This window comes from Mus caroli, unplaced genomic scaffold (assembly GCF_978045245.1).
Source record: "Mus caroli unplaced genomic scaffold, Mus_caroli_1 scaffold_5, whole genome shotgun sequence".
NCBI classification, from domain to species: domain Eukaryota; kingdom Metazoa; phylum Chordata; class Mammalia; order Rodentia; family Muridae; genus Mus; species Mus caroli.
Window position 1 is genome coordinate 116,535,536 of NW_028227260.1, and position 27,407 is coordinate 116,562,942.

Here is a 27,407-nt window from a genome sequence, read left to right on the forward strand (position 1 = left end):
GGGATCTGCAATCCTATAGGTGGAACAACAATATGAACTAACCAGTACTCCCGGAGCTCGTGTCTCTAGCTGCATATGTGTCAAAAGATGGCCTAGTCAGCCATCATTGGGAAGAGAGGCCCATTGGTCTTGCAAACTTTATATGCCTCAGTACAGGGGAACGCCAGGGCCAAGAAGTGGGAGGGTAGGGGAGTGGGTGGGGGAGCTTGTGGGGGACTTTTGGGATAGCATTGGAAATGTAAATGAAATAAATACCTAAAAAAAAAAGAAGAAAGAAATATCTTTGCTGCTCACAGTACTCTGTGAAAGGGATAACTGGATTCTAACCTGAGCTGAGTGCTCTCACTTTGAGCTTGTTTCATGATGATTAAGTTGAAGAGTTTTGACAAAAGATCTGGAGGGGCCGGTTTAGCTAATCCTAAATTTAGCTCTGGGGGAAAAATGTGTGGGCTGGATATAAAGAGTGTTTGACTCATTACACTTTAAGAAGATGGGGGGGGGCAGGGATTACAGCAGTCTTTGCCAAAATTTTTCAGAATTTAGCCAATTCTCTGCACAAATCTCTTGCATGTAAGTGGTGGTGGTAAACTATGTACAGGCAGGATTGTATGGAAAAGTTGTGCCCTGCTCTGCAGATGTGTGCATGGCTTGGTTTTAATTATTCTCCTTTTTCTTCTGTTACCCTCTCCCAATTACAGTTTTTTAAAGGGGCAGCCAGATTAGGTCTCTGAAAAATAGGCACAATCCTTGTTCCATAGAGGCCTGCTCCCGCGTAGCCTGTTTGCACATCAGAGGCCTAGGGATCTAAAAAGATAAAATCTAGGATCCTTCCAAACTCCAGCGTTTATCAGGTTGCTGTAACTTGCAAGGGTAGTTTCCACAGACTTCAAATAGAAGAATGCTGTCAAGCAACGAAACTTTGAACATTATTCTGGTATTTTTATAGAAAAAAAGGCTCAACAACAGAATGTCAGTTGTTGATTACTGATGCCTTGTGACTAAACATAATCGATGATTTCATAAAGAAAAAAAAAAACTTTAAGAACAAACGCAAAATCTGGCGATCTGAGCTCCAGATTTTATAGAATTGACTGGCTGTCCTTTGGGTGTTAGTCCCACAGCTTTTGGGCAAGAATTGGAGGAGAACCATCCCAAAATGGATGTTCGAATAGTCTAGGTCTGTAAGGTGAAAAGGAGTTGAAGGCATGATATTAGAGTATCCCGAAACAGCTACCTGGCTCTAAGGGTACGGCCCAGGGAGAGAGTATAAGGGGCATTAAAATAGAAGCGAAGCAAGAGAAATGCGACCTCATTTTAACTGACGTCATTTGCCTCGAGGAGCGGGCCCTAAAGTCAAGGCTTTCCCACAGGGTCGGCGGGAAGCTATCCACTGTACCCAAGAGACTGAGCTGTGTGTCTGCGAGCTGCTCTATGATCTGAGGGTGCCCGGAAACCGGGGCAGAGGCCCAGCAGGTAGAACAGAGAGGTGGGCTGGGCTCGGTGGCCCTGGTTGACAGAGCGGTTGAGGGAGAAAGACCAAGACCCCCGAGGCTACATAGGGGGCCCGAAGCAGAGGCCGAGCCAGGCCCGAGCAGGGCGGGGCGCTTAGGTGGCCGCGAAGGGCGGGGGCTTATAGGTTCCGCCCCCTCGGAGCCCCGCCCCTCCCGAGCTTTTCTTCCTCTGTCAAAGAACGCTGCGCGCCACTGTTCGCTGGGAGGGCGGAGGAAGCTGTCTGACTGTTCCGGAGCTCTGCCTAGCCGAGCCCAACCTTTGCTCCAGAGATCATGGCTGCCGAGGATGTGGTGGCGACTGGCGCCGACCCGAGCGAGCTAGAGGGCGGCGGGCTGCTGCACGAGATTTTCACGTCTCCTCTCAACCTGCTCCTCCTGGGCCTCTGCATCTTCCTGCTCTACAAGATCGTTCGCGGGGACCAGCCCGGTGCCAGTGGCGACAACGACGACGACGAGCCACCCCCGCTGCCCCGCCTCAAGCGGCGCGACTTCACCCCTGCCGAGCTGAGGCGCTTCGATGGCGTCCAGGACCCGCGCATTCTCATGGCCATCAACGGCAAGGTGTTCGACGTGACCAAAGGCCGCAAGTTCTACGGGCCGGGTACGGAGGCAGGGCCAGGGGGTCGTGGAGACAAAAGAGGGGACCCTGGCGTGGGAGCGGGGCGGAAGAGAGGCCGGGGGAGGTGGGGCGCCCCCGTGGGAGGGTCGGAGGGAAGGCGGGCGGCAATGGGTGCGGGCCGGGGGCACGAGGCTCTGGGTGGGTGGGGGCGCGTACGGGGGGGGGGGATGGGATGCCCGAATGAGGCTGAGCCTTGGAAACCGCGGGTGGGAGGGACAGCGAGGCCCGAAGCCCCGGGATATTAGGGAACTTTTCGAAGGTAGTGGGCTTTGAGGCGGGGGTCCTGAAAAGAGGGGGAGACTTCGGATTTGAGGGGGAAAAAATGAAGGTGTCTCCAGAGAGGCCCAGACACTTGAGAAGACGTGGAGGCCGATGACGCCGGAGGAGCCATGGTGGAATGTAAGGGTGTGTAAAGAGAGAAAGTGGAGAAGGGGATTAGTGTCAGGTAAAGCAGCATTGTTCCTGGAGGAGAATGTGTGTGTGTGTGTGTACACTGTGTGTGTGTGTGTGTGTGTGTGTGTACACTGTGTGCATGCGCAGTGAATGTGTGTTTGGTGTACACCGTTTGTCTGGGGGGTGGCGCTTGGAATGTGACATGTGTTAGGTATGTCTTTGGTATGTGTATGTGCGTGCAGTGTGGGGTGGACTCAGGCTGGAGGATGAACAAGCGACCAAGCTTGATTGGATGCATTAAGAGAAGAGTGTGTGGTGAACTATGGTAACATGGTGAGATGGTCAGAAACACCATATTTAGTGTATGATAGAGTGGGGAGAATGGGAGGTGGAAAAAATAAAATGAAATGAAACGGGGGTAGGTGGGAGGGAGGGGTGGAAGGGTCCTGAGAAACAAAAGGGTAAGGCTGTGAAGCCCGATGGGTGGGGGGATTTCAGGAAAAGCCAACCAAGGGGAAAACAAGAGATGGACAACTCCCCAGAGATGAGGCTTTTCCAAACTGGTTTGCCTATCACAATCACCTGATGCTTATGAAAATACAGATTCTTGGCCTGACCATCCATAGCCACACTTAGATCTCTGGGGCAGGGAAGAGGGCTAAAAAAATCTACATTTTACTACTCTGCTGTAGGGAATTTGGGAATCAGCCAGATTTGGAAAGCCCTGCTTTCTAGAACATTTAGAGAGGAAGAAGAGGCTTTAGCTCTCCCAATATGGATTCCTCTAAGCACCAGGAACTCGGGGGTGGGGGGGGGGGGTATGTTCACATGCTCATTGGTCTGAGAGGGAAGACTAGCCAGCACTAATCCAAACCAGACATGCCCACTCCGTTAAGTCTCCAGAGTCCAGCCAATCAAAATCACATGTGCCAAAGGCTTTTTAGTGAACTCTCACCCTTCGTTTCTGCTTTCAGACATTTTAGAAAATTACGTTCTGTAGGCATGTGAGGGCAAAATAATTGGAAAACTACATATTATTTGTCACTGTAGTCACACATTATCCATAAACAATGGTGTGATTACCCATAATTATTAAGCTAAACCATAAAGTAATCAACACAAATGCACGAGGCCTCGTCATCTGGTTGTATTTGCTAAGTCATCACACGGGGATCCTCCGTGCTTTCAGAGAGCACAGCTGGAGTCAAGCAGTCTCCATTCTAACCAGGTGGGTTACAGTTTGCAGAGTCATTCTGCCGGATATCGCTGTGTGTACGGGAACAGCTACAACTAGGAGTCAACCAGCACTCTACATTTTGGCCTTGCTGTTGTCCCTGACCAGCTGTGTGATCTAGTGCAACGCCTTATGGTCTCAAGGCCTTAGTTTTCCCTCTGGGAACATAAAAAGACAAGCACGCCCCCAATGTGAGGAGGCCAAGGAACACTGATAATATCATAGTGGAAATATTTTCTGTTACAGAGTACACCTAAAAGTGAAGCCATTTGAGTGTCTAGTACTCTGTGTACAGCACAGTCGTAGGTGCTAGCGAGTAGCAGTGAGTGAAAAGCACAAAGCACTGCTCACCAAGCATCTAGTTAATATGCTTTGTAGTGAACAAAATATATTCTCTAAAGACTATTAATGTTTGCCTTAGATCTTGTTTAAGTATGCATTACCAGTCCAGGGACTGTAATTTCTAAAATGGTAAGAGTCCAAACCAAAACTTTGACTTTGTTTCCAAGCAGTAGGTGCTACTATTTCCATTAGCAGTATATATTTTGTGAAAAGCATATGAATTTTGTTCTTTTTAAACCTTCTCTAGTGGCAGCATGCAATGAGGACTGAAACCAGCCCCTATTTTAGAATCTTAGTTGCATTTACAAGATGATCCTAAGGGCTTGAAGTATATCTCAGCAGTAGGGTGCTTTCCTAGAATATGCAAAGCCCCAGTCCTACAAAAAATGGATTTTAATATGTTAGAAAGAAAAACAGTTTGGTCGTCTAAAGTTTCAGATAACCACAGTGTAATGAAATACCAGCCATTCCTAGTTAGTATGATGATTTTAATGTCAGAGTTGCTATCTAGCCTCCTTTTGGGAAAACGAAGCATTGTTTAAAGTACCCCGAATTCCTTTCATTTGCTTGTGCAATATTTAACTCTAAATAACCACGTTAGGTGTATTCAGATTGATCCACTGTCCTCAGACAAAAGCTTGCTATGATGTTATACATAGTAGCATTTTTCAGGTTTTAGGAGATTATTTGAAGGATTGCAGCCGTTTTCAGTGAAAATTTTAGTGTTTTCACTGCTGTTTACACTCATTTGTATGCTTACACTTAATAATAATACCAAAACTGATCTCCCTTGTTGTGAGTTCTGATTTAAATAAGACAGTAAAGGTTATATAACGTAGAGAGGCTTTTGAACCACTGGTATTTGTAAAACAATTGCTCTTGCAGATGCCTTAGGGTTCATGTCTTGCAACTAAAGATCATTTAAAACATATCAGAATATGTTGATAAGAAAATGTTTTCATTTACACATTAGTGGTTAGAAACTGTAACTTTGACTGTCTTGGCTCAAGCACCCAGAATAAAGCCAACCTGTAGATACAAAGTCTTTGAGCTGAATTCTAACCCATGGAGTGTATAATCGAACAATCCCCATTAAGGCCACCGTCAAAAGAATTACTTGAGCTTATATTAGCTATGTGCAGGACATAGATTTCAAATGCTACACATCTTTATTTCATTTTACTTACCGAAGTGACAGTAAGTCTGTCAATGCCCTTATGTAATGATCAAAGTGTATACGTGCAGCTCAATCATGGAATGTGAAGCCAGGAAGTGGTGGACTCCTTTAATCCCAGTACTCAGGAGGTAGAGGCAAATGGATCTCTGTGAGTTCAAGGCTATTCTGGTCTACAAGAGTGAGTTCCAGGACAGCCAGGGCTACACAGAGAAATCCTGTCTCAAAACAAACAAAAAAATTAAAAGGAGGCTTTCGGTGTTGAAAGCAAGGAAGCCATATTCTGTTTATGTGAGCCAAAGAGAAGTGTATTATCAAGTAAAGAATCTGTCTTTGGTTTCATTTTGTCTTTAAAGAGGGGCCATATGGGGTCTTTGCCGGAAGAGATGCATCCAGGGGCCTTGCCACATTTTGCCTGGACAAAGAAGCACTGAAGGATGAGTATGATGACCTTTCTGACCTCACTCCTGCGCAGCAGGAGACCCTGAGTGACTGGGACTCTCAGTTCACTTGTAAGCATTGCTTTATATTTTGCCTGGATCAAATTTCTACCAGTAATGCAGATTTATGATCAAACAATAGTTATTACTAAGCACCCTGAAATCGGGTGCATTTTGATAGGCTCCTGAATCTTGGACAGGTCAAGTTCGTGGCATAAAGGAATGGTAGCGGTGCTGAGTCACTTACTATGATGACATACCAAGTTTTCTTGATGTGTGCATTTTTGCATGAAGGGATATAGATTCCATACTAGCATTTGAGCATGTAGAGAAAGGACAGTGGGCCTCTTGCCTACAGGAAGAAAGATTTTCATAAGCTCTGTCTTGTCAAACTTACTGTTTAAAAGCAGCCCACAGCTCTCTTGAAGAATGGGAAACTTGTGTTCTGCCAAACAGCTTCTCATTGACTCTGATTTAACCTACCTATAAATTAGGCCTCACCTATAAATGCTGCTTATAATCTGCCCAGCAAACAATGGTGTCTGCATTGTTTTTAAAGAAAAAAGAAAGACTTGTTTCAGACTTATGTATGTATGGGAGGGAGGGTAAAGCATTTACAGTTAGGGTAGAAATTAAGGGGTGAAATTCAAAGCATGAGACTGCAGGAACAGGCTTCAGCCAAACCTAAGTCCCAGGGGTTAAAATGATCATTTTAAGTTTACTTCCCTGGCACACATCTGAACTTATAATAATCTTTTCCAGATTTTATGAAATGTCTGTGAGGGGGAGGCTTTTAATTTCCCTATCCCCACAATCAGTTTGAGTCATGCACACTCTTTTTGGTTATATCCAACTATCTTCTTCAGAATAACCTGAGAGGGCTCTTGGTTAATAATAAGCCAGATGCGACACTACCTTTTGAGTTTGGATCTTGAACAGACCAAGTACAAGCATAGCTTTCAAGTCAGGACGCAAATCTTTGGACTTTGAAAACAGCCCAGCTACCTAACATAGTCACTAACATTTGCCCAAGATGCCTGTGTAATCATAATCTTCTATATGAAACTAGTGAGTTATGCTTTATAATCCACAAAGCTCTGCTCTAGAGCTTTCTGGCATCAGTGGGGAAAAGGTGGTTTTTTTTTCTTTTGCCCACAATTCCTTTCACCTAGGCCTAACCCAGCCTGTTGTGACACCCCAGCTACACTCAGAAATCACTGTGGATTCCTCTTAAGCAGGTTTCCACTTGACTTTTATTTATCTTGCACAGTCCCAAGCCACCCCCCCAACACACAAACACACTTTATACTATGTTCAAATAGGGAAGTTTCAGTTGTTCCCAGCGATTATTTCACATAAAAGCAGCTTTAGTTACCTGTTTAGACAGGTTGCTTACTCTCATTCCTCCCCATATCAGAAAAGAAATGTGCCTTAACCCTGCATTCACTTGATTATAATGGAGCTTGCTAATTCTGACTTCACACCTAAACCTCTTGGCTACAACATCTTCACTCCCTTCCTAGACCCTTGCCATTCCTTTAATTACCCATAGCCTTTTCCCATGCTGAAAAAAAATGTCTTCTGCTGTCCTGCTGATGTTCTTAATTCCAGCCCATCATGGTCTAACATCCTCCAAGTTGCCCCTAGCACTGCTTCAGCTTTCTGTCCCTCCTGATTCTTTTTTTTTTTTTTTTTTAAAGATTCATTTATTTATTATGTGTAAGTACACTGTAGCTGTCTTCAGACACTCCAGAAGAGGGCGTCAGATCTTGTTACAGATGGTTGTGAGCCACCATGTGGTTGCTGGGATTTGAACTCTGGACCTTCAGAAGAGCAGTTGGGTGCTCTTACCCACTGAGCCATCTCACCAGCCTCCCCCTCCTGATTCTTGTCTGGTACTAATTTCTCAATTCTGGCCCGGGCTCTGGCTCTGGCTCTCCTGTCATGTGGCCTTCTCGAGTGGCTCCCTTTTTGCAGTCCTCATTTTGGTTTGCAGGCTGTCCAGATGTCACTTCATTAATGGATGTTTCCAGCTTTCTTTGAAGCTGTCTCATATCCTTTTACTTTAATTCTAGTGGGCTTACCCTACTCCTGGCTGTGGTTCCTTCACATCTGCCTCTGCATACCAGCCTCCTGGTCACCCTGCTCAACTGCTCTTACTGAATTCTGCCCTGCATAGTTGGGTGATAACATTGCTGGAGTGCTATTTTGCTGTGTCATTCTTTCTCTTACAAACTTTCAGTACCTTTGCCACCTATAGGCGAAGTTCAGATTTCTCAGGCTGGCTTTTCAGGTCTTTCATAATATTCCCACACACTGATTAGCCAGACTTATCTCCTACTGTTTCCAAATGCCAATTCTACTCCTGCCGACATGTTCTTACTGTTCCCGAGATATGCCCAGTCTTGCCTATGTGCCTTTGAATATGTTTTCATTTTTCTGGAAATTTCACCCGACATCTGTCCATACATTTCCCAAAGTGTATCTTTCTTCCATGAAATTCCTTACAACCTCCCTAGCTCATAGTGAGGTCTTAATATAAATACTTCCCACAGAGGCTCAGGTCATTTTGATACCACCTGACATGGTTTGCTGCTTTATATTTTAACAAAACTCTTAATTCCATTTTTGGCAAAGAGTATGATATAATCCATTTATATCTATCAAGAAGCCTAAGACATTGCTGAGTATATTGTGTGGACCTCTCATAAATGCTTTAAAATGAAATGTAGTGATTCTGTTGTAAAGCATGAGAGTGACTGATTGTGTGGTGTTTTTTTTCCCCTTCTACTTCCAGTCAAGTATCATCACGTGGGAAAACTGCTGAAGGAAGGGGAGGAGCCTACCGTGTACTCAGATGATGAAGAACCAAAAGACGAGACAGCTCGGAAGAATGACTGAAGCATTCGGTGGAGCATATCTATTTTTGTATTTTGCAAAATCATTTGTAACATTCCAGTCTGTCTTTACAACATGGTGATTTCAATATTTAGAAAAGTTTTGAACTTGCTGTAAATTTTTTAAGTAACATCACTAGTGACACCGATAAAATCAACTCGTCTTAGAATGCATGATGTGTTTGTATGTCACAAATCCAGAAAGTGAACTTCAGTGCTGTCATGCAAATGGTAAAGCTATTTCTCTTCTATCTGTAGTTAGAACAAACTGAATTACAATTTGATTTTCCTGAGAGAGGGAAAACTTGGGTATTTCCACATACTGGTCAAAATGGTAAGTGCACACACACTGGTCAAAATGGTAAATGTCCTAAGAATGAAAAAGGGTCAGCGTCTAGCCATGCTGTATTGTAAAAACAAGCTCATTTTACCCAACTGACTTAACTGCATGATTTTTGTTTTATCTACCCCTAAAGCAAATCTGCAGTATTCCAAAATCTCTGGTATTGATTCAAACCAGAAGTCCAGTAACAAAATGAAAGCTCAATACTGAACTCAGTTAGGGCAAACCCATTGCCTGTGTTCCTGGACTGATTTCTCATCCGTGTCCCCATGTGGACACTCCCACACACAGTAACTCTCACACACACAGTCATTGACAGTTGGAACTAAAACAGCATCGGAAAATTCAAAGGAGAACTTTGCAAAAGAAAATGCTCTTGCTTGGAGCAGGGTGATGGTTATGTGGTCATTGACCAGATGTAAACTTTGAGCGGAATTACAGGGCAGGAACAGGTATGTGCTTTTCCAAAAGCCTTCACTGACATCTCTGAAGAATGAGAAAACACTACATGGCACTAGCTGGGTGAGTTTGAAAGGAAAATACATTCCTAAGGTAACACTTCAATCCTTCTGTTGTTACAAACTTGTAGTCACTTCAAAAGTAGTCGTCAGGCGTCTAGGTCTTGGATAATACTCTTTTGGTTAATACTAAACCTAGCTTAAGTAGACTCTACAGTTGTGTAAATTTGTAAAAGTATTATCTGAACAACTAGTGAGGTTTCAAACTCTTGTAATTGTAGTTAAATAGTCATTGTATTTTCTTGTGAGCTGTGTTTAATGGTTTTACCTCAAATCAGAAAAAAAAAAAATGAAGTGCTTGGGTCAGTTAATAAAAAGGTTTTACCCAATATAGTGAGGCTTTCATTTTTTAAACCTAAGAGCCAGGGGGTGGGGTGGAGGTGGGAGTAGCTATGCCATGGCTGATTCTGGTCATGTCATGGCTAGTGTACTCATGAACTCACAGCAAGATCAAACCAGCCAACATTCAAGCAGCAACTGAAGAGGCGTTCATAATCCCAAGCCACTGAGGAGCTATTGGGAGCTGATTGCAACTAAGGTAGGAACAATCAGTTTTCTTTGGAAGGGCTGCTAGTAGGTTCCTCATGCCTCAGTACCTTGTACCTGTGTACACATCCAGGCAGCACTAATTAGATGTGCTGGGGTAGTTTTCTAAAGACCACTGGGGATATGTTGGGGAGGGTCCAGGAGAGTTTAGATATGATCATAATACTTGGAATACATGTGTAAAATCCTCAGAAGAATAAATTAAACATTAATCAGATTTTGTCATTTCACTTTAGCTTAAAATTGAGTTTAACTTTTGGGTGTTAGACTTATGTGTAGGTAAGTTAAAGGCCTGCCTGAGCTACATAGTGAGAAGGAAGGCAAAGAAAACGAGAAGAAAGGCAACAAGTTGAGAAAGAATGCAGAACTGCTATATTGCGAACTCTCAAATCCTGCCTCAGAGTCCACTTTGTCATTAGGATGTCCCGTTACTACTGAGCGTTAGGGGAGTGTAGGGGGCTTATGGCAGGAGGAATGTGGCTTTTATTTTCCTTAAATATTTTTGAGGATTTCATACATACAGTGTTTTTAACGGACTCACTTCCCACCTTTACTCCTAACCCCCCTCAGATTCACTCCTACCCCTTCCCAACAGTATGTCCTCTCTTTCCATAACCAAGTTCAGTTTATGCTGCCAATACACTCATAGGCAAGGGGCTATTCACTAGAATGTGGTCAACCTACCATGGGACACGGAATGATTCGGTTTTGATTCAGAACAATCATTCACTTATTCCTTAATGTTTCACGAAGAGCTTGTGGAACCCAAAAAGGAACATTACAGCTCTAAAGTGCCCAGAGTTGAAGGTACAATCTGTCTTCATTATAATACTTGGAAGCAGTTCGTTACTTATTTTATGTGCAAATACATTTAACTCTTGAATGATTCTAAACTCCCTGGATTAGACTCCCCATTCTGTACTCATAGTTTTGGACATCTATAAACTTCAAGTTTCCCACACAACTGAGAGAATGAGATGAAATGAAATCCCATAGTACCAATTTTGCCACCATTTAACAGCACCGATTAAATGTGCTATGCCAAACATGGTGGCATACATCTGTAATCCCAGCATGTGGGAGGCTGAGGCAAGAAGATAAGGAGTTCAAAGCCAGCCTAGGCTACAAGTGAGACCCAGTCTCAAAAAGATGCACTGAGTGTTTAGCTCTAAACAGGACATCTATATTAACTCCACCCATCACTAAGGTTCAGGGGTTATCACTTAAGAGGAGGCAGAAAGAGCATAAAAGGCAGAGGCCAGGGGAAAATGCTGTGAAATGCTGTCTTCTGGACATGATATGGCTGTAGCATGCATTTGCAGCAGCTGTGGTTACCTGCGCCAAGACCAAGCCAGCCAAAATCCCAGTATAAATGATACGGATGACGTCCAGGCTCTACCCTATACTGAGCAGCTATTGGCAGAGATAGTTGCTTGGGGAGGGGAATTATTCTTCGAGGGTGTGGTCACTGGTAGGTTTCCCACGTTCCCACACATGTACATATGGGTAGCACTAACTAGACTTACTGGGCCATCAGAAAAAGACGACATTACCTTGGAAGGGGGTGTGTTAGGATTACAAGGGGAAATGGAGAAGTGGAGGTGGGGAACAGATAAGAGCATATTTCGTTGTATATGTGTATGAAATTCTCAGAAATAATGTTTAGATGTACTTAAATAAGAATGATTTTGAGTCTAAATGTGATTTCAGTTTATCCACAATGAATAAGAAACAGGCTTTGGTTCCTTTAACTCTGACAGGTTCAGTTCCTATCATAAAAGTGAAGTAGAGTTAAAATATTTAAATGAGTTGGAAATGTTAAGGGTGCGCATTGATCTACCCCGGAACAATGATCAGTCAATAGTCACTATTGTCACTATTGACAATTTTATTTTTAAATGTATGAAAATTAAATTATGCATCATTTCTCTAACAATGCAAATAAGCCAAAAAGAGCAACATTAGTGTAACATACCCTACTACAGATAGAAACATCCTCCCAAAGTGGAATCAATGAGCATTTATTTTAAAATTAACACATTGAACAGTTTTGCAACAAAAACACATTGATTTGGTTGTGGTTTCAAAATGCCTAGGTTACATGGCCTTCTACCTGAGAAATTCAAACAAATGAACAAAGCACTTAGCAAACTTTCCCTTTACAGGATTAGCAGCACATACAAGGGAAGCGCAGGGAAACCCCTCTTTAAATAAAACAACGTTAGGCCCTTGTTTGATGGGACCAAAAGAAGATACGAGGAAACACACTTCACAACTTAAATATCAACAGTATCAAGAACAAAAGTAGTCATAACAGTTTGTTCCGTTACATTCTTTACTAAGCCGCCAAGTGACAAGCACAGACAGAGTAAGCTATCACTGTTCTCGTGTAAGGCCTACAGCAAAAAAGGGGTTGACACAGATCTACAATGCGTTACCACAGACGGGTACAAAACTCCAGGGTTCAGCAAAAGCAGTATTGTTACTTGGAGGCCCCAGGAAAGCGTTTAGCAAAGAAACAGCGCGAAAGTGCTGAATCAAGATGACTTAGCACCACGTCTATCACAGGGAGAAAACCCAAACCTTTGCACATGCTGCTAAAATCTGCAATTATATTGTCTTTTCTTACCGAGCAAAAATACCTAAAATCTCTCGAGAAACAATATCAAATGAGGGAAGAAGCTGAGTGGGTTTTTTTTTTCCATTTGTTTGTTTCAAAACAGTCAGCTGCTTTCTATTACAAACCCATAATGTTTTTTGTTTCAATAGAATAACATGTGGGGGAGGGAAAGGAGGCAGCTTTTTAATTGGAAGAGAGTAATGTGTTGCCAGAAAACTCTCTGACAAAATATGAGCTGTTAGTGCTTTCAAAGGCTACTTTGGGCAACATTACTTTGAACATGAATAGTCATTGCTAGTCCTCAAAAACAAAACAAAAAAGGCACTCTCACCACATGTGCAGTCTTTCAGATTCAGTAAGTCAAACCCAGTTTTAACAGTGAAACCAACTACTGGCTTCAAAGTGAGGTTGTTTCTTTCTTAGTAATCCATGTGGATCTGTTACATTCCTTTCTGAACTTTTAAGTGACTGAACAATCTCTCTTCAAAGAGGAATACGCAGATCAATGAAAGAACCTGTGGCTTTTCCTTTAGGTAAACCATAGTCATAACCACTGCAGACACCAGGCTGCTCAAGAGGCAGTTTAGGGGCACTCAGTGTGTGACACAATAGTAAGGATAGTAAGTAAGTCCACGGACTGACATCCTACCTGTATCTGCGAGCAGATGCTTTCCTGTAGAATGTCACATTGAGACTGAACTGAAACTGCCATGAAAATGCTACCCTTCGCCGAGTCTGCACATTCTAAACAACTATTCTTGTTGCAGATGGTCTCTAAGTTCACCGATAGCCAGTTGCCAGGTCGGGTAGAGCTTTGTTGGGAAAATGAAGGTCAACTAACTGCCCTGAGGTCCTGAATCCAATGTAAGGCAGAAAGAGTTGGCCAAACTTTCTACAGAGCATGCACTGTGCTAAGGGGTAAGTCTTCAGGAATCTACAAATATCTCAATTTAAAAACACATTTAAGAAGTCCAAAACGAGTCAGCAAAAAAGATAAATCACTTATTTAACATCGTTTACAAATTCCGCACACAAACAATTTTTCCACAGCTAGAAAACTGTGGACTTTTCTTTAAGTCTTCCTAACGCCATGACTTTGTTAAGGACTGAGGAGGCACTTGTTCTATAAAAGTCAGTGTGGGGGATAGTCAGTGACTTTTTACAAACTGATGTCACCCAACCCTGAGTGAAAGGATTACAGAGCCTGAAATAGAATACTGTCACAACTTTTCTTCCCAAGTGCCATTATTGATGTGCCAGGATGTTTTGATATTTCCTTTGCAAATCCCCCTGATTTTATAAATTCGATCCTGGTGCTTTGATGCAAACATATGGTGGGGTCCATAAAACAAACAAGAAAACTTCAAACAGTCCCAGCTACTTAGCCGTCAAAGGGCAATCAGCCCTTTTAGATTCTTCTAGAACTGTCAGTACATAAATGACCCTTTGAGTATTATGAATATATTCATTTCCTTCCAGTGAATATTCATGAAATTCTAGTCATAAAATCTACCTCTGGATTTCTTCTTTATCTAAAATTATTATGAAGTAAAATTTAGCAAAGTTTGTTACCATACATGGTGCTTCTGACCCAATCTACGAACACATCAAAAGATGTCTATTTGTCCACTATTGTCCTCTTTGAAGATAGATGATGAATGATGCTATGACAGCAAAAGAGCCATCGAAGGCTAAGTCAGCCATCTTAATGCTAATCTGCTCCTTTACTGGCACCAAATTAAAGCTTAATGTAAAATCTGTCCTTGGATCAAGAAGTTGTGTAATTACAGTGTTTCAGCAAGCTTTAGAATCTACAGGTTTTCTATTTGCAAAGCTTGCTGACATACCTGCAGTTACTCTGACCCACACTCCGAACTTTGGCAAGAGGAACAAGCTTTTGCACTTGAACCCTCTTCTAGTTCGTGCACTGTGGTTGCTAACAACAGAGCTATATTTGGTTTGAAGTTTTTCCTTCTCGTCAACTGTTTCTTGTAAATAAGGGTGTTCCTGGTCAAAGTGGCCGTCAGAACATTTTAAAATACAAAGAGCTAGAGTAGCTGTCTCCTAAGTAGCTTCCATACTCAATGTGCTCCTGGTTGTCATCGTGACTGACATAGTAATTCTCAGAATCAAGCATGTAATCTTCAGAATTTTCATATCTTTTGAACCTTCTTACATCCTGGTTATATTCTGACTTCCATGGATTCTGCCTTTTCCTGGAGAAATATCCCAAATAGAATGCTCTAGCACGTTTTGGCGGCATTAGTGGCATATGAAGGGGCCTGTATTTCACATTCTGGTCAAGCATACTGCTAGTAAGTCTCCTCTTCTTCCTCGTGGTGGTTTCTAATTCATCACTGGAACTGGACTCATGGTAATATCCTTCATCAAGCATGTGTTTTGGGGCTAGTTTCCCCCTAGTTTTGCTTATGTTCTTGTCAACTCTAGTGGAATCACATTCGTCCTCAAGCCACGAGTATCTCAGTTCAGACTTGGACCTTTTACCTGGTGCCCTAACTTTGTGTTTAGAGTATTTTCCCTCGTTGTCATGTTTCCACTCTGAACACAAGGTCTGCTGACTCGACTTCGTTTTCTGTTTGCAAGTACTGATTTTGTCAGTACCAAGAGGTCTTTTTTCCGGGGAGCTATTATAGACAGCCATAGACCTTTCCTCCTCCTCTTGGTTCATGCTAAGAGTTTCACTGAAGCACTCAGAATCGCTACTAATTTCCTCCAAGAAGTCTGCCAATGGCAAACCTACATCTACTGACCTTAATGATGAGGAAACTGGGCTTTTTCTTATGTGTTGAGAATCTTTGCCTCCGTGACTGTAAATCTTTTCCACAGGATAGCTCTCTCCATCAGTTGGAGAAAGGTGCTCAGCAGTTTCACTTGCTATGTCCTTGCAATGGTTTTTTAATTTCTTTGTAAATTCTTTGGCATAATTGATCTTGCCTGTCTTTTGTGACTTACTCTCAGGATCTTTAATATACACTTGCGGCCAGTCCTGCTCTTCATCCTGCTCTATCCCTTGCAGGCTCTCCGCTTCACTCAGGCTGTTTGAGTGGTACCCCTGTTTTCTTAAATAGATCTGAAAGCCATCCCCCTTAGCGTAGACATCTCTCTGCCACTGACACGTGCTTGTTAGGTGACTTGCTTCAAGACAGAATCGGGCATACTCTGGAGTCTGATAATAGTTTAATAGATAGTCAATAAATTCATCTGTTTCATAGATCTTCTGTTTCCTGCCACGGTTGATCACAGCTTGTCTAGAAGAATGGGATTCATTAGAACAGGCGTGGTCTTCCTTTGCAAGGGACTGATCTGCAATCATTGTACTCTGTAAAGAATTCTGGTCAGAGACCAAACTGTAATCACACCCATCACTTAACACTTTTCCAGTTTCTTCTTTTCTAGCTGAGTGTCTCATTTGTTTCACCCCAGGAGTGTGTGAAGATTTCTGTAACTGAGCCTTAGTTCTTTTCTTCACTTTTTGTTTTTGTTTATTGTCAGACTTGGAAGCCTGATAGCATCGCTTCTCGGCCTTTTGACTAAGATCAAGTGTGGAAGCCTGATAGCTTGGCATTTCTTCCCAATCTAGAAGATGCCGAGTGTTTAATTTTTCTTCCTCGGGTGATTTCAATGCAGTCCCTAGGGTATGATGAGCTTCGGACTTCATAACGTCAACTTCCTGTGGATTACACTGTGTGGATCCCTTTAAGAAAAAAAAAAAAAAGATTTAATGATCTCTCATGAAAACTCAAATGGGGCCAGCAAGATGGTTCAGGGGGTATAAAGGTGCCTGCCTCTAAGCCTAATGACCTGAGTTCCAACTCGGGGACCTATATGTGAGAAAGGAGAGACCTGACCTCAGCAAACTGTCCTCTGATCGCCCCACATACTCACACAGTGGCATGTGTCCCATCCCCATTCACACACAAAACAAACAAATAAATAAATGTAGATAAAATTTCAAAACAAAACACAAAGAAAACTGCTCTGGAAAAAACAAACAAACAAACAATAAAACAAGATAGGTCCAGATTAGAAGCAATACTATTCTGAGGAAACTACTAAATTAAAATGTTTTGATCTAATAAGAGCAATTTTTATTAGATTTGTGACCATTCCATGGCATTTAAAACACCTTACTCTTTTTAGTTGCTCAAAACTTGACAAGCCTACAGTTTTAAGTCTTCCAATAGGTGCTAGGGAAACAGGGAATGCTCTGTAGCCTTCACAGGAAACCCTAGTACAAGAAAAGGCATGTGGGTGAAACAAGTCCAACAAGGTCAACTGACTTACTAAATAAACTGTCCCTCTATTTCATACTCCAATCTTTCTCTATGGATTGCAAGTTGAGGATGTCTCTGAGTTGAGCCACCTGGCCTGCCTCATTAAGATGAAACACACAGGGAACAAAGATGCAGTTTAGTGGTATAGCATTTGCATCTTAAGTCAAAAAAGAAAAGCCAAACATCAAGTAGAAAAATATCACTGTGCCCATGAATTTGCCTGTGGTCAAATCTGATGCAACCTGTTCTACACAGCTGCAGAGTAAGGGAAAGATGATGCCCACATACCCATCCCCAGGAAGGTTTGCTGTGTATTCCCACCGAGGTCTGCCACACGGCAGAGCACAGCACCTCCCTGGTAACTTGTAATCAGTGTAAGCATTAATGGGTTTCAGAATCGTGCTCTCTACCCATTTAAAGAGGTAGATTTTACAGAAGAATGTCACAGGTGGGCATCATTAAGGTAAATCCAAAACCAGTCTAGCTGGGCTTGCCATCAATAATCCAAGTATGAAATTTTTTTTTCTGATCCTGCTTTTACCAAGTTTAGTTATCCATAGGACCTATAGTTCACTATCCACAGTAACAAACAAAATTGGCTTACTAGAATAGCAGCAGCAGTCATCCTTCCTATTTAAACCACTGCATATGGACTTTTAAATGAATACTTCAGAAATATCTCTGGCTATTTTTCAAGGTATCTGATTCTGGCTATCTCTAGGAGCCCACGAACGGATAGAAATACCTTGGATAAATGAAAAAAAAATCTGTGAAGAAGATAACTGATCTGTGAGTTAAGAAATTCCTTACCAGGGCTAGAGAGATGGTTCAGCAGTTAAGAGCACTGATTGTTCTTCTGGAGGTCCTGAGTTCAAATCCCAGCAACCACATGGTGGCTCACAACCATCCATAAGGAGATCTGACACCCTCTTTTGGTGTGTCTGAAGACAACTACAATATATTTACATATAATAAATAAATCTTAAAAAAAAATCCTTACCAGACAGTTCAAGAGAAGGCTAATGTGTGTTTGACAAGGCTTGAGGTTCTTCTCTTTTCTCATCCAAACCTGTTACGGACAGATGGATGGATGAAGTTACCAGAAGGCTACAGAGGGAACACTTGCACCACACCCACCCTTTGTGTCCCCCTAGCATTTTTCTGTCATATCCTATAGGAACGCAAAAAAAAAGATGAAGTAGCTAAAGTGTTCTGAAGTTTAAACACAGGAAGTGAGGACCGGGTTGAGATGGCACTGCTTTAGAGACTGGTTTTGGAAACCCATGGTTGGGGTTAAGGAAGAGCAATTGATTTAAAGGAAACGCCTATACATGCCATGCAGTTCATTGTTGGTGGGACAATACTTAAAACCAAAGGCTAGGCCTCAGAAAGACTAGTACCTACCAAAACTAAACTAAAGAGAATAGTTAGGAAACAGCCTTACTGCAATTTTCTTCAGGAGTACCCGGAGTAACCGAAGCGCTTCAACCCGCCTCCGAGCCAGCAAGTACTTCCGCTCCTCCCACTCTCCAGAAGAGTCTAGCTCCTGACGGGCCTCAGGCTTGGTTTTCACTTTTTCCTTTCTTTGACGGTGTCTGTCTCTTTCCTTCAGGGCTCGCCTCCTGTCCCTGGCCTTCTTTCTCTTTTCTTGGGCTTTCCTTACTTCATCTTTTCTTTTTCTGAACAACAATTAAGATTCATCATTCATTCAAGCAATAATTATTAGCCACCCGGAAGAACTAATAATCATTTAGGCTTCCAGAAACCTATGTCTGATAACCTCAGGACCTGGAATTGACAACTCATGGTAAAAACAAAGAACAACAACAAAATAAACAAACAAACAAACACAACAACCAGAGGCTGGGGGGATTGCTCCATCAGTAATGTGACTGTCTTGTGCATACAAGGACCTGACTAAGCAAGGTGTGTACACTTTGATCCTAGTGCTGGGGAGGTAGAGACAGGTGGATCCCTGGCACACTCTGACCAGATAGTCTAGAGTATTTAGCAAGTTACAGGCCAGTGAAAAATCCTTTCTCAAAAACAAAAACAAAACAGGAAAACAGGTCGACAGCATCAGAGGAATGACAACTGAGGTCCTCTGGCCTACACACACACACACACATACACACAAACACATACATACATACATACATACATACATACATACATACATACATTTAAAAGAAATAAAACACATGCCCCCTAAAATAAAAAAAAGAACATCAGTCAAAGGAAAAGACACAATTTTGTGTGTAAAATGCAAATATATAACGGATACCTTATAGACACAGGAGGAAGGACAGAAAGAAGGGAAGGAAAGAGAGCTCTGGTACTTTTATGTGATGCCCTGAAGAATAGGCAAGAAAATGAGCAGCAGATTCTATTCTGAAGGAAAAAAAAAATAAGGGCTATAGTCTGAACTCACAAAACTAATTCTAAGATAGCTGAAAAGATCAGAAAAACAAACAGGCCACGAAACCAGTCCGCCCAGTTCCCTGGCCGGGGGAGGGGGAAACCGGGAGTCTCAGACATAGTGTGCCCTGGTTAAACAGGGCGTTCATCACAGTCACAGAAGGATGCCATAGTTCTCACAAGCCTTAAATCCAGGGGGAGGATTTAGTGTGACAGTGATTGCTCCTGCATACCAGATACTTAGTAAAGACAAAATTCATAATAATAATCCTCATAATCTGGAAGGCTTCATCAGGTGTCATCCTGAGTGGAAGCCTACCATTTGAGACTGGATATGCCATGCTGAGAAGTTCAGGCAGCACATAGGCTCTGACTGGAAAAAATATTGTGATGGGTGGGTCACAGGCCCCACCCTTTGTGAAAAGGGGTAGACTCCATCACCTGCAGAAAACTGTGGAGACTCAGGTCTGGGTTAGTGGGCTACCTCTCTGGGCCATGGGTTTCAGCTAGCAGGACCGAGAACCGTGAAGCTCAGGTCCTATGGGCCTCTCTCAATTTTCTACAGCATCCTTCCTTTTACAGGACATTTAACGCTGTACATGATTTGAAAGTGCTGAGACCCATACATCAGTAAGGATCTCAGCTCTTTGTTTGCTTCCCCACTGGGCAACATAGAAGACATTCCTTGGCTTGGATATTAGCCCCCATGGGGTATACAAGTAGAAGTTTCTACAGTGGGGCTGGAGAGATGGCTCAGTGGTTAAGAGCACTGACTGCTCTTCCGAAGGTCCTGAATTCAAATTCCAGCAACCACATGGTGGCTCACAACCATCCATAATGATGCCCTCTTCTGGTGTATCTGAAGACAGCTATAGTGTACTTACATATAATAATAATGATAAATAAATCTTTAAAAAAAAGTTTCTAGAGCAAGTGTGAATCTACCCAGTACACAGACTGCAAAGTGGACAGAAATAGCTCCCAATAAGCAAAACAGGGACACCCCTAAAGTGAATGTAGATCCAATGAACAACTGAGCCTTGACAGGTCTGGGCTCAGACCCTGTTTGAACAGTATGAAGACAGACTTCAACTTTAACTGACCACACCCCTCCACCTAGCCAGAAACAATCTGTTCTGATAGGTTTTCATTATTTACTCACTTATTCCGTGTGTATGGTGTTTTGTCTGCATGTCTGTGTATCATATGTGTGCTTGGTGCCCTCAAATGCCAGAAGAGGGGCTCATATTCCCTGGGACTGGAGTTACTGGCAGTTATGAGTTACTACATGGGTCCAGAACATCTGGAAGAGGAGCTAATACTCTTAACCACTGAGCCATCTCTCCAGCCTCCTCATTTTAAAAATGTAATTTATTGGCCTTTGTGTTTTCCCTCTTTACTCTAAGGTTATATGTTCATGTGTGTATATACAGACATATTCTCAATGGAAAGGGAGCCTATAGAAGAAACCCTTTTCCAACTATGTATCCAAGGGAGTTAATAATATATAAGATATATGAAGAACTTTAAAAACTACCCATCAAATTACCCAATTAATAAGTGGACATACACACTAATATACAATTCTCAAAAGGAGTACAGATAGAAAATAAGCATATGAAACAATGTCTAATAACCATCATCATCAAACCAAAACTACACTAAGAGACTGGATAAAGAGATGGCTCAGCAGTGACGAGTACTGGCTGCTCTTGCAGAGGACCCAGGTTCGGTTCCCAACACCCACATGGCAGATCACAACTACCCATAACACCAGCTCAAGAGGACCTGGCATCCTTTTTGGCCTCCAGAGATATGAAGCATGCTCATAGTACATGTAGTCAACACACACACACATAAAAAAAAAAAAACACTTTAAATTCATCTTAAAACTCCACTACAATCCCATTTCACCTCTGTCAGAATGGCTATTAAAAAGAAAACAAATAACAACTAATGCTAGAAACGATACAGTGGCTAAGGGAACTAGATAAATTCAGTTATCACCTCATGAAAATGTGGTAAGAAATAAAGGGCTATTACCTGGATCTGGAGTTAGCCAGAGGACAAAGGATTATCTAAATGGAATGTTTGGCTTGGAATTTGATAAAGAAATGGCAGAAGCTCTGGCCAAATTTCCTAGATGTGACCAGGCAAAAAAAAAAAAAAAAAAAAAGGAGAGACATGGAACAGTGTTCTTAATATTTTTTAATGCTGTGGTTTATATAAAAGAGAAGGGGCCAGGGGGTGAAAACTGGGTTATCAGAGCCCTATAAAAGCTGGTGTCTGTCCTTTTTTGGCAAATGTTCGGCAATGGCCTAGGTAGGCAAATAATCTAGTTAGCTAGGCTGAAGCCCCAGCACTGGTAAATAATGTGGTGAGACTGAAGGAAGAAAATAGAATACCCCAAATTCACAGTAAGAATTCTGGCCAACAAGAAGAATGATGGTCCCAACAAATCCACAAGTCTGGATTACTTTGATTCTCGATCATTTTAGAGGACAGAAAACTTTTCCAAGTTAGTTTTTTATTTTAAACTGGCAGTCTAGGTAATATTGGCAAACTAATACAATTTCTAATTTGGATTATCACTATAAACTTTCAGCTCATGACTATAGCCCATAGATGGGATGCTTGCCTAGTAAGTACAAGACCCTGGGTTCAAACCCCAGTGCTGCAAAGAAGGAAGGAAGGAAAGAAGGAAGGAAGGAAGGAAGGAAGGAAGGAAGGAAGGAAGGAAGGAAGGAAGGAAGGAAGGAAAGAAAGAAAGAAAGAAAGAAAGAAAGAAAGAAAGAAAGAAAGAAAGGAAGGAAGGAAGGAAGGAAGGAAGGAAGGAAGGAAGGAAGGAAGGAAGGAAGAAATTTCTCATTCTCAGTTAAAATCCTTTCCCCCAGACTTCTTAATCTGACCGTTCCTATTATCCTTCTTACTCGTTCTCACTTCCAGGCATGCTTTTCTGGTTTCTTGATTGTATCTATTTCATTATCTGCAATGTGTAAGAGTGTCTTTGATGGAGTTTTTGATCTGTGCCAAAGACTACCCCATATTATCTACCGAATCTAGCCATTCACCCAAATGAATTAGTCCAAATCTCCAAAGGAAAAACCTCTTCATTGTTAAAATTCAGCCCGCTTACCTTTCAGCTACTTCCTCTTCTCTCTTCTTTTCTTTTTTCCTCTCTTCCTCCAGCTCCTGTAATTTTAGCCTTTCCTGATTCCTCCTCTGTATAGCTCCTTCACTGAAATGTTTGGTGGTATCAAACATAACCTGTCCCAAAACAAATCAAAGCTTTCTTAGAAAGGCTTGTCTGTCAATGGACTGGATGGATCCCAGGTGAGAGAGAGGAAGCGAAAACAGTGCACAGCAATTGAAAACCAAATGAATAGGAAATGCGCTCTTTGAATCCCAGCCATGATGCTCTGTTGCTTATGGGCCAAGGGCTGAATGGTACTTGCAGGTACTAGGATGGTCTCTGGCAAAACCTTTGAAATACAATATCAAATTACTGTAGTTCTTTCATACAACTAAACTTAAGTGTATCACAATATGTTTTGGTTATTTTTATTTAATTTTTGATAATTTCATACATGTTTGCACTGTATTGTGAATATAGTCATCTCCTTACCCTCTCTGATTACCCTCCCACTCTAACAACCCCCCACCTCCTTCCCAATGTATGCCCCTCCCACTTTTACGCCTTAAATGTTTTGTACAGGAGCCTACTTTACATATGACCATGGGTAGCATCCCAGGGCAGTCTAGGCACAGGTGAGAAATATATTACCTCTAGTAAGCCATACAGGTCAACCAGATTGATGAGTTGATGTTGTTGTTTACGTCAGAAAAGATAAAAATAATAAGCATGGCATGGAATAGGGTAGGCAGAAAAGAGACAAGAAAACTAAGCTAATAAGATATCAGATGAACTACAGTTCATATCTTGAAATAGAATGAGTAAGTGGGGTAAGGAGGTATTCTCATAGGCTAAAAGAGGCAGATGCTCTGTTAGCTCATCAGTATACAGGAGGTCTCTACTTTCATCCTCAGCACCATGAATACAAAAATAATAAACAGGAAAACTAGTTATTGAAATATACCCAAGTGGACTAGGGATATAGCTCAGTGGTAGAGTGCTTGCTTGGCATTAGCAAAATCCTGGGCTGCATCCCCAGTGCTGCAGAAAGTAAATAAAAAAAATAAATATGCATTAAAAACAATAAATTCATTAGCCATGGATCCTTTTAACACAAGTAGTTACACACACACACACACATGAAACTGAAAATGCAAATTCATGCCAACACCAAAGACTGGCTTAGAGAAGAATTTAGCTGTGTCTTTTCCATTGTTGGGTTAGGCCTTCAGGGTGATAATCGATGTGCCTCCTTAGAGATAGCTACTCGGGTCAGCATGTGTTGATACCTGTGCTGCCAAGCTACTGTACAACCAACCGGGAAATGCAGAGTTCTTGCTTGAGTACCCCAGCCGGTCCAGGGGACTGAGCTTATTAGTTCCATGGGATGTGTGAATCAGGCCACAGCCCTTGCTCCCAGCCGATGGTTCACAATAAACCTGCCAGAAGCCTGCTGAGTGTCTAAAGGCTGCTGTACTTCTGCCTAGGCCAAGTGATGCAAGGCTTCGGCTGTAGCTCCGAGCAGCTGGGTGTCGCCACAGCTAATTTTTTCCAGAACAAATTTCCAGTTTATGTGGTCCACTGGCACTTATTATAGTTTCTCTGGTGTTGGAAGTGAGAATGCCCATAAGATGGTGGTGAACACAAGGCTTGGAACCCATAGCGTAGGAATGTGGAAAAGTCCAGAAAATCACATATCATGGATACCTTCAAAGAGGACTTTTATGAGGGAATCCTCTATGTGGCCGTTGTTGCCTACCTTGGCCCAGAAAAGAACTTTAATTCATTAGTACCACTTACTTCAGTAACTCATGAGATTGAAGAAACAACTAAATGACTAGATTTACCACAACATTTTCTTCCAGGTTTCTAAAGACAAAATTATGGTCATGGATGAAAAATGACCTTATTTCTTCATCCACTGTTTCCTAGTATTTCACTGTTCATAAACTATGTAGTCTCTCATCTTGATTGTATTTTTAAAGGCAAACGTTTTTCTATAGCTGTGAAATTAAACAATATGATGTAGTTACTCTACTGTGCTTCAGTTGCTAAGTTCAATGCATCCTACTGTAGTAGTAAAATATTCATTTCAATTAAGAGGCTATTAATGCAGTAAGTTAGTTAAAGTGAATCACTAGAAATATAGTAAGTGCATTATAATGGAAATAACATGGTGTATACAAAAACCAAGTCAGCGATTTGAGACAAGAACCAAAAATCTTACAGTAAAATACCAGCATATTTGTATAGCATATGCTACTGAGCAAAGAAAACTTGAAAATGTATTAACAGAAGTTTGATAAATTCATGCCTTGCCCAAGGAGGAAAACCAGACTCATTTTTGCTATCTTGTGCATTAATATATTGTTGCAGGCATGAGGACTTTTATGAATTCTGTCTTGCTGATTTCCCGTGTGAGGACAGTTTATTGTGCTGTCTCTGTGTCTGTGTGGTGCATCCTCAATTCCAAGTGGCCTAGATTCCCTCTGCCTATCAGGGTTTTTTGTTTGTTTGTTAAAGACGGTGTTTTTCTGTCCTGCAGATCTCGCTTTTGTGTGTGTGTTTTACAATACATCTTTCTCCTTTTCAAAACAGTAGCTATTCTTTTCCTTCAATACTGTTCTCGTCTTTGGTTCTTTCTAGCTTGAAAAGGCTGTCAGTTTTTCCCATTAGAAATGGCCTGAAATTGCACATTTAAGAGACTGCATCTATACTGTTCTGTTCCATCACAATGGGAATCGTGACTAAGTGTGTGCCTGTATTGCGCTCTTAGGGTTTTGCAGGATTTAAATGAGAACACAGGCCAGGTGTGGTGACACCTGCCTGAAAACCTAGCATTTAGGAGAGTGAGGCAGGAGGATCACAAGCTTGAGGCTAGACTTAAGCTACAACAGAGTGAGTTGCAACCACCCCATCTCAAAACAAAATAAATTAAAACTAAAGTTAATTAAATGCATAAATGAACTACCCATCCATTTGTATATACCTGTTTCTTAACACAAAGTGCTTATTTTTCCCCTAAACATACTAATAATCAATTAAACTATGAAACAATTAGAAGATTTATTAAAATATATGATTATAAGCTATCCTGGCAGTATATACCCAATATAATTTAATGCTAGACTAGAGGGGCTTTTTTTTATATTTGAGATATAGAATTTTAGTTAAAAACCCTGTCTTTTTCCTCCTATTAACTATAACTTTTAGCCAATTGGGTCCTTTGGTTTGTATAAACAGAAAGTTGAAATCTTGGGATATTAAGGAATTTCAATTACAGATTTCTCTGGGCCTGTCAGATAGTTCCCTATATTCTTGCTCATTTCAGCAACAGATTTTCTGATGGAGAGTGACAAATATAGAAGGTAATTTTTAAAGATATCTCATTGTAAATCATTTCTGAGATGCAGGAATTAATTATAATTACTGTCGAAATACACACATATAAAGCCTATAGAAGAACATTAAAACTGTCAGAACAGGAATGAAGTAATGGAGAAATTTGGGTGGATATATATATATAAAACAGACTATGTATATGTGCATGTTTGTTTTATATCTATGTATTTTAAATATAAAAGAAGTAAAAAAGCAACAAACTGCATTATCATAAGTTTGGACACTAAAAAGTATAACAATCCCCACAAATTTCTCCACAGAACCTAGGGCTTTGTGGATGCTAGGCAAGCCCAAAGCTCAGTTACATCCACTGTACCAACTCCTATGATCTTGGAGACTTGAGTCTCAGAGAGTCCAAGCTGTTCTTGAATTCCTGATCCTCCTGCTTCCATATCGTAAGAGCTGACACCAAAGATACACACTGCCATACCTAACTGAAAATATAGTATTTAATGTTGTAAATCCCATATCTAATAGAAGGCTCAATTTATTTGTGGCTTTATGTGACAAAGTTAGTAGCCAAACCCAGAATGGATAAAGCAGCTTCATGTCTGTTAGTAACTGCGTTCTCATTTAGCATGTGACACTATTTTATTTTATTTTATTTTATTTTTTATTTTATTTTATGTGTATGGGTATTTTACTTGCATATATGCCTGTGTACCACCTGCATGCCTGGTAACCACGGAGGCCAGAAGAGAACTTCAGATACCCTGGAACTGTATTACAAACGTTCGTGAGCCCCCATGTGGGTACTGGGAACCAAACCTTGATCCTTGATCCTTGATCCTCGATCCTCTCCAAGATGCTCAGAAGATGTGTCTCCAGTTCCAGTGTTTTGATATTTTATTGGCACCTTATATTTTGCTAAATAGCCATTGCTTTTTTTGAAAAAAGAAGTATATTGTTTAGGTATTAGCTAATTGTGTATATTTTCCATTTTTTTATATTGTGCTTATATATTATAGAAAATTAACAATAGTTCCATTTTGGTAAGTCTAAATGTGTCCAGGCCTTGAAATAAATCTTGATGAGGGTAAATAAAGCAGGAAGATGACCAAAGCAATCCCAGACATCAATGAAGTAGCATGCCTACATAGACAGGCTGGTTTTGAAAGCAAAGGACACGGGCCTTTAGGATTTTGATTCATGGGAATGAGGGAGAGAAGTGCTCTCCTTGTGATTTCAGACTTCATGACTCCCTCTCACAGCAACTGTCAAGTACAACAAGCATAGGAAATTGTTCCATGGGAGGCATAAATAATCCTTTAATGACCTCACAAGGCTTGGGCAGAGACCCAGATGGTACGAACCAGCACTTTAAAATCACAGAGGGTGGGCTACCTGATTTCAGAAGCTTGGATATTCACATTAAGCTTGTGTTTCTTCCTAAACATACATGTATAAATGATAGCATGCATCTCTGCATCACTGATTGATCAGAGCCTAGTGGAATGTAAATACATTTAAATTAGATGCTTCTTTCCAGTGGAACAGTGAAAACTGAAGTCCGGATCCTTCT

General features: G+C 41.5%; 2 protein-coding genes across 5 annotated transcripts in view; one reads left to right on the forward strand and one right to left on the reverse strand.

Annotated features, from left to right (window-relative positions):
* Positions 1-1,685: 1,685 nt before the first annotated feature.
* Pgrmc1 (progesterone receptor membrane component 1) lies at positions 1,686-9,800 on the forward strand. Its single transcript, XM_021153310.2, has 3 exons — positions 1,686-2,112; positions 5,630-5,785; positions 8,511-9,800. The coding sequence occupies exons 1-3, from the start codon at positions 1,785-1,787 to the stop codon at positions 8,612-8,614; spliced, it is 588 nt and encodes a 195-aa protein (XP_021008969.1). The 5' UTR covers positions 1,686-1,784; the 3' UTR covers positions 8,615-9,800.
* Positions 9,801-11,955: 2,155 nt separating this feature from the next.
* Positions 11,956-27,407, reverse strand: part of LOC110286758 (A-kinase anchor protein 17B) — a 39,530-nt gene continuing 24,078 nt past the window's right edge. The window contains exons 1-6 of one of the 4 annotated variants that reach the window (XM_085838179.1): positions 26,654-27,401; positions 23,773-24,486; positions 22,487-22,617; positions 18,377-18,611; positions 17,933-18,001; positions 11,957-16,352 (exon numbers count right to left, since the gene is read on the reverse strand). In XM_085838179.1, the coding sequence (XP_085694305.1) occupies positions 14,661-16,352; positions 17,933-18,001; positions 18,377-18,611; positions 22,487-22,614 (2,124 nt within the window). In that variant the 5' untranslated portion in view covers positions 22,615-22,617; positions 23,773-24,486; positions 26,654-27,401 and the 3' untranslated portion in view covers positions 11,957-14,660. Of the gene's footprint in view, positions 16,353-17,932; positions 18,002-18,376; positions 18,612-22,486; positions 22,618-23,134; positions 24,487-26,653; positions 27,402-27,407 lie in introns of those variants that run through there. The other 3 variants (XM_085838178.1, XM_021153335.2, XM_085838177.1) reach the window with 3 other exon arrangements.

What these genes read in the sequence shown, in the direction of transcription:
- Pgrmc1 (XM_021153310.2), top strand. Translation starts at nt 1,785, where the DNA reads ATGGCTGCCGAGGATGTGGTGGCGACTGGCGCCGACCCGAGCGAGCTA. An exon ending in CCGCAAGTTCTACGGGCCGG is followed by an intron (nt 2,113 to 5,629) that starts GTACGGAGGCAG and finishes TTGTCTTTAAAG; the next exon opens with AGGGGCCATATGGGGTCTTT. An exon ending in CTGGGACTCTCAGTTCACTT is followed by an intron (nt 5,786 to 8,510) that starts GTAAGCATTGCT and finishes TTCTACTTCCAG; the next exon opens with TCAAGTATCATCACGTGGGA.